Here is a 12,375-nt window from a genome sequence, read left to right as displayed (position 1 = left end):
GAAAACAAAAACAAAAACAAAAACAAAGTAATACCTGCCCTCAAGGAGAATTATAAGATTAATTAGCAATGATTATCACTTACATAAAATATTTTTGAGAAACAGTACCCAAACTCTTACTCAGACTGGGCAAATACAGTTATTAATAAAAGTAACATTTATCAAAACTGTATTATCTACATAGATGCTAGGTTCAATGTTTCAAAATTCCATGTACCTATTCATTTCCTATCCACCATAAGGATCTACACACACACACACACACACACACACACACACACACACACACACACAGTCACCCCCCACCTCTGAGCAGGGAATAATTTTTTCTTGGGTTTTTCTTGATAATTTTCTTTTAAACACTGTTTCTTCCATTTTTGTTGTTGCTGTTGAGTCATTCCATTTGTGTCCGACTCTTCATGACCTCATTTGGGGTCTTCTTCGTAAAGACACTGGAATGGTTTTGCCATTTCCTCCTCCAGTTCACTTTACATATGAGGAACTGAGACAAATAGGGTTAAGTGACTTGCCCAGGGTCACTTGCCCAGCTAATAAATGTCTGATACAGGATTTGTTTTCCCAATCCCTGCCTCTCATAATTTGATTTCCTTTGTTCTATCACTGAGGAAAATAGATAACTTATCAATTCCTTGTGCCTTGTTCAGATAATAAAAGACCGATTAATGTCAATAAAAGATGGGAATAAGTTGCTCACTCTTAGAGTAGAAAACTATTAACTTTTTAACAGTCTATATTAAGATCATTGAATTAAGAGTTACTGAATTTTACAATCAAGCCATCACATGAACTTACCAGCTGCAGTACTAGTCTGAGTCCCAAAAGCAAAAGGGACCTTTGTTGATTGCTCAGTCTGATTCTCCACTGGTTCTGTCAAGTGAAAACTAAATGCACGTTTTGCTGTACTCTCATCTTTGGTTTGCTCAGAACTCCCAAAGGAAAACACCTGCTGAGACTTTGGCTCCTCACTGTCAGCTTTCTTCCCAAATACTAGAGAAGTAGCAGAGGTGACAGGCTCCTGTTGTTTCTCCTCTGTCCTTCCCATAACAAACACTGAAGCAGATGTCAGACAAGCAGATTCTACGCTGCCAAAACTGAACCCTCCTCCCTTGGCTGCAGGGGTTTCTTCCTTATTTTCCTCTGGTTTTTTAAATGCAAAAGGAGTCACTACCGTTTTTTTTGTTTCAATTGATCCAAATCTGAAGCCACCCACTCCAGTCTTATTCTCAGAAGAGGTCATGGTGACAGTGGCAGCAGCAGGGGTGAGACTAACACTTGTACCAAATGCGAAGCCTGATATTGTAGATGTATTAAGCTCCTCTTTCTTTTCTTGTGGCCCAGGATTGGGTGACCCAAACTGAAATGACACTGAAGGAGATGGATTGCTTAAGCCAGAAGAAACTCCCAAGTTAAAATTGCTATCATTCTTACTGTCTTTTTTACTCTCTTCTGAATTACAGTCAGAAGATGAAACTCCAAATTTGAAGTCCCCTACAGGTTTAGAAAACTTAAAGCCCCCACTCATGGGGTTTGAAGATGCAGAATCTGATGACACACCTAATTTGAAGCCCCCTTGTTCACCAAATTTAAAACTTCCTGTGCGTGCTACCATCTGAGAAGACTCAGAAGTGGATACTGGAACACCAGATTTGAAGGACGGGGCTCCAGAATCTGAAGATGAGGAAGGGGTGCCAAAACCTTAAAAATAAACAAAACTAAATTATTTACCATACAGAATTACAGCTACTTTCCCCAAAGAATAAGAACAAAACTATTTAGAACCAATTCTGCAAATACAGAGGGTATGACTGTGGTTTATTTTGTAGGCAATAATGACCAAGTGTCCAAAGTCAGTGATCTAAGCTGACATTCTCAAGTGGCTCATCTCCTAATATACAAAAAGAAACAGCAACCTGGAGATTCAGAAAACCATATGGGAGTTGTTGTAACAGTTGAGTGAACTGAGCCAATGCTTTTTCTTTAGAAGAAAACAGAGGTCAAGTTCTCTAGTTGCTCAGCTTAAATTTTGGGGGTGGGTGGGTGTGTGTGTGTGTGTGAGGCAATAGGGGTTAAGTGACTTGCCCAGGGTCACACAGATAGTAAGTGTCAGGTGTCTGAGGCTGAATTTGAACTCGGGTCTTCCTGACTCCAAGGCTGGAGCTCTATCTACTGCGCCACCCAGCTGCCCTTGCTCAGCTTAAAACTTAAGGTAACAAGATATTTGTGAATGATATTACATAACCTCAAGCTTACCAACATACACACCAATTTCTCTTTTTCTGAAAAAGAATTTTTCAGTGAGAAATATTACACTGCATTATACTAATAATACAGAGTAGGACAGGACACACTACAACACATTTTTTTTTTTGTTTTTTTTTTGTGACCCTGTTTGGGGTTGTCTTGGCAAAGATATCAGAGTGGTTTGTCATTAACTTCTCCAGCTCATTTCACAGATGAAGAAACAGAAGCAAACAGAGTTAAGTGACTTGCCCAGGGTCACACAGTTTCTAAGTGTTTGGGGCCAGATTGGAAATCAGGAAGATGAGTTTTCCCTGACTCCAGGCCTGGTGCACTATCTACTGCGCTACACTGCCCCACAATAAACTAAACTGAGAATATCTAAGTAAGATTTACTCCATTCCAAACTAATCAATAATGATGCAATGGAGAGACTAATGGCCTGTAAGTCCGAAGTCTTGGATTCAAATTCTGTCTTAGGTGTTTACTAGCTATGTGATCCTGGGCAATCACAACATCTTTTTGATAGTAAGACTTAGACTATTTCTTCATCTATAAAAATAATGGCAATAAGACTAAGGGTTGTTGTAAGGTTCATATGATTTGTAAAATACTTCAAAGCCTTAAAGCCCTACATAGATGTGAACTATTATTAACCAAGGGTCCTAAGTAAGTTCAAAAATAGGTAAAGAAAGTTTTTCTTTGTCCTACTCTTCTTTTCTGAATTTCAGTTCTAGCTCTTTCCTCCTCAAGGGTTGCTAATTTACCAATGTTCTACCCAAATCATGGCACCCAGAAAGAAACACAATCATCCAGATGCTGTCTGACAGCAGAATAAGGTAAGACTATCATCTAGATATGCTTTTAAAAAATGTAGCCTACAGAGCAGCTAGGCGGTGCAGTGCATGTAGCTCTGGCATTGAAGTTAGGACAACCTGAATTCAAATCTAGCCTAAGACACTTGACACTTAATAGCTGTGTGACCACGGGCAAGTCATTTAACTCTGAGTTACCTCACCAAAACACAAACCAGAAAAAAAAAATATACCCCAAGATCACATAAGCTTTTCTGGCTGCTATATGTTGCACTGGTGACTTGTGAGTTGATAGTCTACTAAAACTCCAAGAGAGACAATGTGTTGTTCCTAGATTACTAGACTTGGAGACCCGGGTTCAAAAATCCTACCTCCTGACACTCTCTGAGCTTCAGTTTGCTAATCTGGAAGATGGGCATAATAATCAAGTATTACTCAATACTCAAAATACAAGATACTCATTGGGTTGTTGTGAAGCTCAAATTAGATAACATATACAAAACATTACACAAACTTTACAGGATGACATAAATTAGTTCTCTTTTTTAAATAAACTGTTGTATAGCCTTGTCCTCTCTTTTAACTTATAAGTGTTATTTTTCTGTTTTAAATTTTTGTTACTGTCATCTACCCACTATATTAGCTACTCTTCTTATAGCATTATATTTTCTGCAAATTTTGTAAGTATGCTCTCTCTGCCTTCAACCACATCAAATATTAAACCGTTAAATAGTGTAGGCCAAGGACAAATTCCAAGGTGCTCTTATTTTAGCAGCTTCCCTCCAAGCCAACATCAAGACATTAATAATTACTCTTCAGGTCCTAGTCATTTAACAAATTCTAAATGAGGGTTAACCTTCACCAGAACACATTTATAAAATTTAAATTATAAAAATTAACCCAACTGACTTTCTAACTGACAGCATGTGCAAGAGAAGTTTTTAAGTTCTATCATACCCTACTGGGAAATTAAATAATGGAATCATCTTTACAGCTCAAAACACACAAACTCTGATAACGACATAATCTGGCTTACTATGTAAATTTTCAAGCTTAAATAATACCAATGGTAACTTGATGACATATCACTTAAAAATGAGTGTAAAATTAACCCTGGAGATGGTGGGGTTGGGGTGGGGTTAGGGAATGGCAACAATATCTTGACTGACTACTTACCTATAAATTCTGATTTTGTGCCTGGCTTTGTACTTTCACATGCTACACACTTCATATCATCTGCTTTATTCTGCACTAGGCACACTTCGCAGTCCCAACTTCCCTCGGGTTTCTTGAATTTGTCTAATCCTAGAAATCCTCCAGAAGGCATGGAAACAGAAGTTGTATTACTACATGGCACAGGCACTGAACCTCCTCCTAAAAGGAAACATGAAGACAAAAAATATCAGGATTCCTTTAGTCCATACAAGTAGATCTCTCAAGTAATGCAATTTAGCTCATGTTCAACCTTTGTTTGCTTTTTCTACTTAGTGGGAACAAATCTGTTAAATGTGAAAACCATTGGGGCAACATTTACAGATGAGATGGCATTCAATGGGGTTTCCATTCAGCTGCCAAAGTGATTTTCTTTCTTTCTTTTTTTTGGCAATTGGGGTTAAGTGACTTGCCCAGGGTCACACAGCTAGTAAGTGTCAAATGTTTGGTCTGAGGCTGGATTTGAACTGAGGTCCTCCTGACTTCAGGCTGGTACTCTATCCACTGCGCCACCTAGCTGCCCCCAAAGTGATTTTCTTGAACTGCAGATCTAACCATGTTGCTTCCCTACTCAATAAATTACAGTGGCTTCTTATTGGCTCTTGAATAAAATATAAACTCCTGTTTGGCCTTTAAAGCCCTTCCCAACCTAGTCCCAATCTACCACTCCAGTCTTCTTATACATTACTCCCTTTCCCATACACTGTGGGTCCAGCCAAACTGGCCTTCTTGCTATTCATTCCTCACACACAGCTCTATTGCCTGTCTCCATGTTTTTGTAGTAATTGTATTCTTCATCTTCATCTAGTAAATGCTCTATTTCATTCAAGACTGCTTATTTGCTACTTTTTACCTGAAACTGTTCCTGATTCCCTGCTAACCCCACTAGTGCCCTCTCTCCCATAAGCTAACATTATTTACTCTAAAGGTACTTATAACATGTGTATGTCTCCCCTGATAAAATGTAAGCTCCTTAAGAGCAAGGAGTATGTTATCTGTGTCTTTGTATTCTCCAGGCCTTGACACATAGTAGGCTTTTAATTAATGTTTTCTGATTGATTCTTAACGTGGATAAGGAAGGATTAAGATGCACTAAGCTTGGCCTGACATCCTGTTTAAAAGCAACTGAATACCTGCCTAAGACACTGTATTTCTTTACTCCTGTTAAACCACATCTAAAAACAGTTAAATTTCAAAACTCGGTACTTCTTTATGCTAATCACATACATCAAAACAGAACCAAAAGTCACTGGCAATTTTATAATAACTCAAGCACATGTTTGCTTTATTTCTATAGCTAATTTTCATACAGTGACATCTAACTTATTGTAAAACAAAGGAAATTGGTTGCCCATGTGTTCAGAGCAGATTATAACAATAGCCTCAAATAAAATTTAAAATATTCTAGTGCTCACAAACAAAAAAGGACTTTTCTAAGTAGTGTGACCTCTTGAAAAGAATTATAAAGGACTCCAAATACTGCATGTTTACAAGACACAGTCCTGAACAGCACCTTTTTACACCCACCTCTCCCATTCTCTAAATGAAATTATATTCTGACACTGCTATACACAAAAAGTGTCAAACCCCAAAATAATCAGTACTGTAGATATGATAGCTCTCTGTATCATGAAAAATCATAATGTCTTTCATCCTTAAAAGAAAATGTTCCTTAGCTATAAATCCAAATTTACATCCAATACTTTATGTTGGATAAGTTTCTGTCAAATTAAAAACTATCAACTCTCCTACCTAGTGGTACTTCTCAGCACTTACATGCAGACAATGGTTTCCCTATTCTTCTCATTGTTCCAGCACAGGCTAACTAAACCCTCTGCTCCGTCAGAGCTAAACTGGGAAAAAAGACAGACTACAGTGAAAAGAACATTGATCTGGAGAATGATAGTTTGAATTCCAGCTCTTTTGTTATTTATATGAATTTACACAAGTCATTTACTTTCTCAAGGCTACAGTTTCCTCATCTATAAAATTAATAGGCAGGACTAAATGATCTCTAAGGTCACTTCTAGCTCTCTCACAACCCAACCCTAAGACATGTGAGTACCATGCACATATAATACACTTAATAAATGCATGCATTTAAACATTAAAATGTCAGATGTTATAAAAGTTTAGGACCTGATTACTATGTTGCATATAAGAGCTTACAAATTGTATTGTCCATTCAAATGAGAAAATATGAGAAGTACACTAGGGTTATTGATGTTGTGCTTTAAATGGCTAAAAATTATCTAAACATCACATATAGATATATTTTAAAATAATTCAAATACAATGCCTTGAAATGGTAACTATTTCTCCTACTCCAATACATTATGAAAACTAAGTCATAGCATCTTTGACAACAAATATTTTAATCTGATATTAAAAGTTACCCTTTAAGATTGACTGCCCTGAAAAATTCAATGCAGCAAGCTGCTCTGATAAAGTTCTGATATTAGAGAAATAAGGAAGAGATTAAAACACATAAGAATGACAGTCATTCCCAAAAAGATCAATAAAAGGCAGTTTGCAAAGGAAGAAATCCAAGTGATAAACAGCTATAACAAATATACTATAAATCATTAATAAGAGAAATGCAAATAAAAACCACTCAGATTCTATCAGATTGGCAAAGATGAGGAAAAAAATGGCCATTATTAGAGTAACTACAGAAAAATAAGAGCACTGGAGTACATTGCTGGTAGAACTGTGAAATAGTGCTTCTGGACCACTGGCCCGGAAAGCAATTTGTAACTATGCCCCAACTCACTAAACTGTGTATACCATATAACCCAGAAATATCACTACTAGCCCCATACTCCAAAGAGATCAAAGGGGAAAAAGAATCATGTACTAAAAAATATTTAAAGCATTTTGTTGTAGCCAAGCCTGCAAATAAGGAGGGTGTCTACCAATCGGGGAATGGTCAAACATATTCTAGTACGTGACTGTAATGGAATAATTGCACCATAAGAAACAGCAAAAGGAATGGCTTCAAAAAGCCCGAGGATCGTATGAACTGATGGACTACGAAAATGGGCAGAACCAGGAGAACAATTCATGTAGTAACAACAATGTAATTTGAAAGGCTTAAATACTCTGATCAATGCAATAATCAACCATGATTCCAGAGAACTGAAAATGAAGTATGATGGCCACGTCCTGATATTTCTGAATTTGGCAAACATATAGATTTGTTCTTCTCGACTTACATTTATTTGTTACAAGGATTGTTTTTCTTTTTGTATTTCTTGAGGAAAGTGATTTGGGAGGGACAGTGGAGCTAGCCACTGGTCATTCCCCCTCCCCCAAAAGTTTTTTTTTTTTAAACATGCACAAAAGAGAACTGATGGAAATTCAGAAGGAAACAAATAAGCAGATCCTTGAAACTAACATGTTAAATATATCACATGCTTTTTAAAAAATTAACTTTCTATAAGCAAAATTGTGTTTTCAAGTATTCTTTTCCCATTCTACTTTGTACACAGGAAATTTTGTTGGTGTTCATCAAACTTGGAACTAAAAACAAAAACCCTGAGAAAATTGTTGCCCTGAGCTTTTTTCTGGCAAAACAAAGAATGACGCATTTACACAGTGATGGCAAGACAAAAAGGCCAATTCTGAATTCTCGTCAGCAGAGATGCACTGGAGGTGGAGGGTAGGTAGTGGAGTAGACAGCAAATGGGAAAGAGAAGATTAATGTGGCATGCTGTATGTCTTGGAGTGAAAAATGGTCACGGCAGAAGATTCATTTTTTTGCCCAGCAAATTACAGAATCTCAGGCCCTTTTTATATTGTCCTGCCACATGCACAAATTCCTAGAAAATAAACCTTCCAAACTATGTGACCATTCATATAGTATACATAACCATTCTGTGCAAGAATGAAAATGCACTTTTGTAAGGGCTAAGGTCTCCACTCAAGTCACATACTGTTCGATTCATTCACTGTGCAAGAGAAGTTAATTCTTTATAAGCAAGGATAGCCAAAGACTTGTTTCTTAAGCTAATTTTTAAAAATTCCTAAGACTCTCTTGATGAATTCTTTCCTGTCCCATTTCCAAGTACCCTGTCTAAATAAAAGTTCTAAAAGGCTCCACGCAGTTCTAAAGGTTTTCTTCCTATTTCATAGAAAAATAATGTAATCAAGCTAAACTACTCTATTTCATAATCCAGTCTTACCTTATCCTCAGGTTCCATACATACCATATGACCATGTTAGAGGACTTCAAGAGGAAACAACTTACTAAAATACCATAGAAAAGAAAAGCGTTTCCAACTCTTGGAATATTTGCTAATTTTCTGATTTTTTCACTGACTATAAGACATCTCCAACTAGATGTCCCATGGGTATCTCTAAATCATTATGTCCAAAATTATCTTTCCCTCCAAACTCTTCTTCTTGATTTCACTATTTCCACTGAAAGTACCATTATTCCTGTCACACAAATCTGCAACCTTAGGTTCATCCTTGGCTTTTCCATTTCTCTCATTCCTCATGTCTTAACTACTTGCTAAGTCTTATTAATTCTACCTCGACACCATGTCTCATATCTGTTTCTCTCCACTCATGTGGCAACTATGGTGGTCCAGGTCTTCATCACCTCTTGCAATATTCTAATTGGTCTCTTAGCACCCAGCTTTCCCCTCTCCAATCCACCTTCCACACAGCTGACAAAGTGACAATCTTAAAGCACAGGTCTGACCTAAAAATACTGTCTGAAAAAAGACTCCACTTTCTCTCCTGCAGCTAAACTCAACTCTTTCGTTTGGCATTTAAAGGCTTTCATTCACAATCTATCTCCAGTCTATCTTTCTAGGTTTATTGCATATTATTTTCCTTTACGTACTTATTTTCCAGTAATACTGGACTGCTTGTTGTGCCCTAAATACTCCATCTTCCATCTCTATGCCTTTATACTAGTGGTCTCACATTCATGGGATACCCTTCCTCCTCATCCCTGTCTTATGGAATCCCTAGCTCCTTCAAAGGATCAGCTCAGGTCTCATCCCTACAAGAAGTCTATCCTGATCTACTTCCCTTCCAATACATTTACTCTCTGTAACTGCCAGAAGTTACACTGTTTATTTTCCAGATTTTCTGTGCACTTGCTGTTCCTAATAAAATATAACTTCCTTGAGAACAGGGGCTGCTGGTTTGTTTATTTGTCTTTGGAGTCACAGCCCTAGAACACAGTAGGTGCGATAAGTTACCCCTAATCCCACAGGATAGCTTAATTCATCTTGAATATCATCTGAAAGGATATATACCACAGTCATTAAATAGCATTATAAAAACTATACAATGGCTATTTTGTTATTATACATTATATGAAACATTATATTAGTAATATTTATATATTAAATGGCATTATAAAAACTATACAACACTATATAATAAGTCAATCTTGACTAAACTTTTAAAAATTCCTTTATCAACTTTGATCTGAAAATAGCTTACACTGAACTAGGTTCTTCTGGATGCTCAAGTTTTAGTGATTCAAGGACATAAACTTAGTAGCTCAGCTAAACACACACACATACACACACACTCTTTCCCTGATGTTTAAAATAATACCTATGACCACTAAAATCAAAACATAAACTTCCCACAGAACATTATAATTATGTGCACACAAATAAAATCTATCTTTCCCTAAAAAACCACTAGGCTAGCTCAGCTTCCTTCTTTTGTCTATATGAATAAGGGGAAAGCTTAAAGCAAACTAGTTGACAGGGTAGATACAATATCACTGTAGTACTGCTCATCTCACAGTAAGACCACTAAGAAAAAGAACCATTAATTTGTATTAAATTTCTTGTGGATTTGTATCAGACAACCTAAAATCTACCACTGTAAAGGAGTTTCCAAAGAACCATTCTTCCCTTCTCTCTCTTTTTTTAACCAAGAAGACTGTATCTGGAAATGTTTAAAAGGGATAGTAGAAGGAATCAAAATATCCCTGTGATGAGACTTTTTGCAAGAATGAGACCTTTTTTTGATAAATTAATTCCAAGCACCATTACTAATCCACTGGGACATTACTGATCTAAAGTGATAGGAAAATCAGGAGAGATGAAAAGAAAAATGACCATCTTAAAAGCATGAATGATATTGTTCTTATTAGTGTGGCAGAGAACTGCAATCTTATTAAAGAGGAAAACTGTTCCAGAGAAAGGAAGAAAAACTTACCTGGTTTTTCAGACATACAGGCCACACATTTACTGTCTTCTCCTTTATTCAACACACAGCACACTAAACATTCCCAAGAATCCTTGGATTTTTTGAATTTATCTCCAAATCCCAAGGTATCAGTGGCTATAGTATAACTGGAAGATGAAGGAGTCACAGCTACTGCATGTTCTGAAGCCACTGGCAATGTCAAGGTTTGCTTAACTCCAGTCCCAGGTTTTGGTGTTTCGCAAGCCACACATTTTGTAGCTTCAGGTTTATTTTGTACTAAACAGGTATCGCAATCCCAAGTTCCCACTGCTGGTTTAAATTTGTCGCCAAAACCAAAAGTCCCTGCTGTGGGGAGAGTTGATCGTACAGAGTTACTCAGTGTCATCGTTCCAGTTTGTTTAGCAGTATCTTTTGGTGGCACTTTGGCAGCTTGACAGGCTACACATTTGTTGTCTGTACCTTTGTTTTGCACTAGACATGTGTCACACTGCCAAGTAGTTCCAGCTTTAAAAGTTTCATCAAACCCTGGTCCACTAGAAGAAAAGGTACTTATTGCAGGTCTGGTATAAACTTCTACACTTGTTGTAGCAGGCTGTACAGCAGCAGGAGAACCAGTCTTTGGAGATGTGAAACCTAATATATGCGTGGGAAAGTTGGCATGGGGGTGGGGGGGAGGATGACAGAAAAAAAGAAAAAAATTGAAAAATTAATGACTTTAGTACTAAAGTCAAACCATGATGTATGATGATATTACTCAGGAACGACAGCATTACTCTCCTGAAGTAGGGGGAATAGATTGTCAAGGTCTAGAGTTTTGTTTTTACTTGCTGAATTATACTTTCATATGTGAATTTAAGACCCTAGACTTAACTCTATAGAGCAGGAGTTAGTAAACTACTGCCCCGAAGGTTGGTGCTGCCTGTTTTTAAACAGCCTACAAGCTAAGAATGGTATTCACAATTTTAAATAAAACAAAATTTCTTTAAAAACATACTAGGGTCATAGATTGCCAACCCCTGTTCTAGAGCAAATTTAAGGGTACTCATAATTTAATTTGACTACTAGGCAAACTAATACCCAGTGCCAGATATACATACTAATGGCAAAGCTCTTCAATGTTGTCTGTTCAAATGCGTGTTATAATCTAGATAACATTCTTTATCCACACTTGGTATTTTCCTAGGGAATGGTCAGATCAAACTCCTTTAGAGGATTATAAACCTCTTTTCAGTAGTCTCTACAAGGTCCTGGGGCTTGATGCAATCAATACTGTTACCACTCGACTCAATAAATAATAAACTCCAGTGGCCCTCAAATAGAAAATACTCCCCTTGGAATTCAAAACCCTTTATAACCTAGGCCCCCACATTCCCTCTCCCACCTTTCCACTATTCAACCATTTTCTATGCAAACTATTTTTTCTTTCATCATTTCCTAATTTATAAGATTCAGCTTTGTTATTGCTTTCCTGAATTCTAGGGATATATGAGAAAAACAAAAATAAAAAAGTTTCTCTGTCTCTGCAACAGATACAAGTCTGTCTACCTCTATTTCTAAAGGCTACATCATCTACTCAGTAATGATTTTAAGATCTAGAATAGGATAGGTGATTAATATTAATACAGATCTGAATATGAAGCTATTTTCTTGAGAAAATTACTTAATTATCGTCTTACCAGGACTTTTCAGAATATCCAGTACGCTCCCTTCTTTCAGGGTTTTTGCAGGCCTGAAAAGGCCCTCAAAATCTTCATTCTCCTCCTTATTATTGCTTGTGCTATTTATAGTAGTGGAATCTTTAACTGTAATTTGAAGTGTATTATTAATAAATGCAAATGAAAAATTAAGACACCTAAACACATAAAACAGCTACAATTCAATTAATTTAACAGATCTTCAAAAC

At 36.8% G+C, this 12,375-nt stretch overlaps 1 protein-coding gene across 3 annotated transcripts in view; it reads right to left on the bottom strand.

Moving 5' to 3' along the window:
* NUP153 (nucleoporin 153) overlaps positions 1-12,375 on the bottom strand; it is a 79,163-nt gene that overhangs the window by 11,497 nt on the left and 55,291 nt on the right. For all 3 annotated transcript variants that reach the window (XM_027875265.1, XM_027875341.1, XM_027875412.1), the window contains 4 exons: positions 12,149-12,274; positions 10,482-11,105; positions 4,251-4,448; positions 814-1,716 (listed from right to left, as the gene is read on the bottom strand). In XM_027875265.1, the coding sequence (XP_027731066.1) occupies positions 814-1,716; positions 4,251-4,448; positions 10,482-11,105; positions 12,149-12,274 (1,851 nt within the window). The remainder of the gene's footprint in view (positions 1-813; positions 1,717-4,250; positions 4,449-10,481; positions 11,106-12,148; positions 12,275-12,375) is intronic.

This window comes from Vombatus ursinus, unplaced genomic scaffold (genome assembly GCF_900497805.2).
Source record: "Vombatus ursinus unplaced genomic scaffold, bare-nosed wombat genome assembly UNPS02000577.1, whole genome shotgun sequence".
In the NCBI taxonomy this organism is placed as follows: Eukaryota; Metazoa; Chordata; class Mammalia; order Diprotodontia; family Vombatidae; genus Vombatus; species Vombatus ursinus.
Note: the sequence above shows the minus strand (reverse complement) of the source record. Positions and strands in the feature narration are given on the sequence as shown.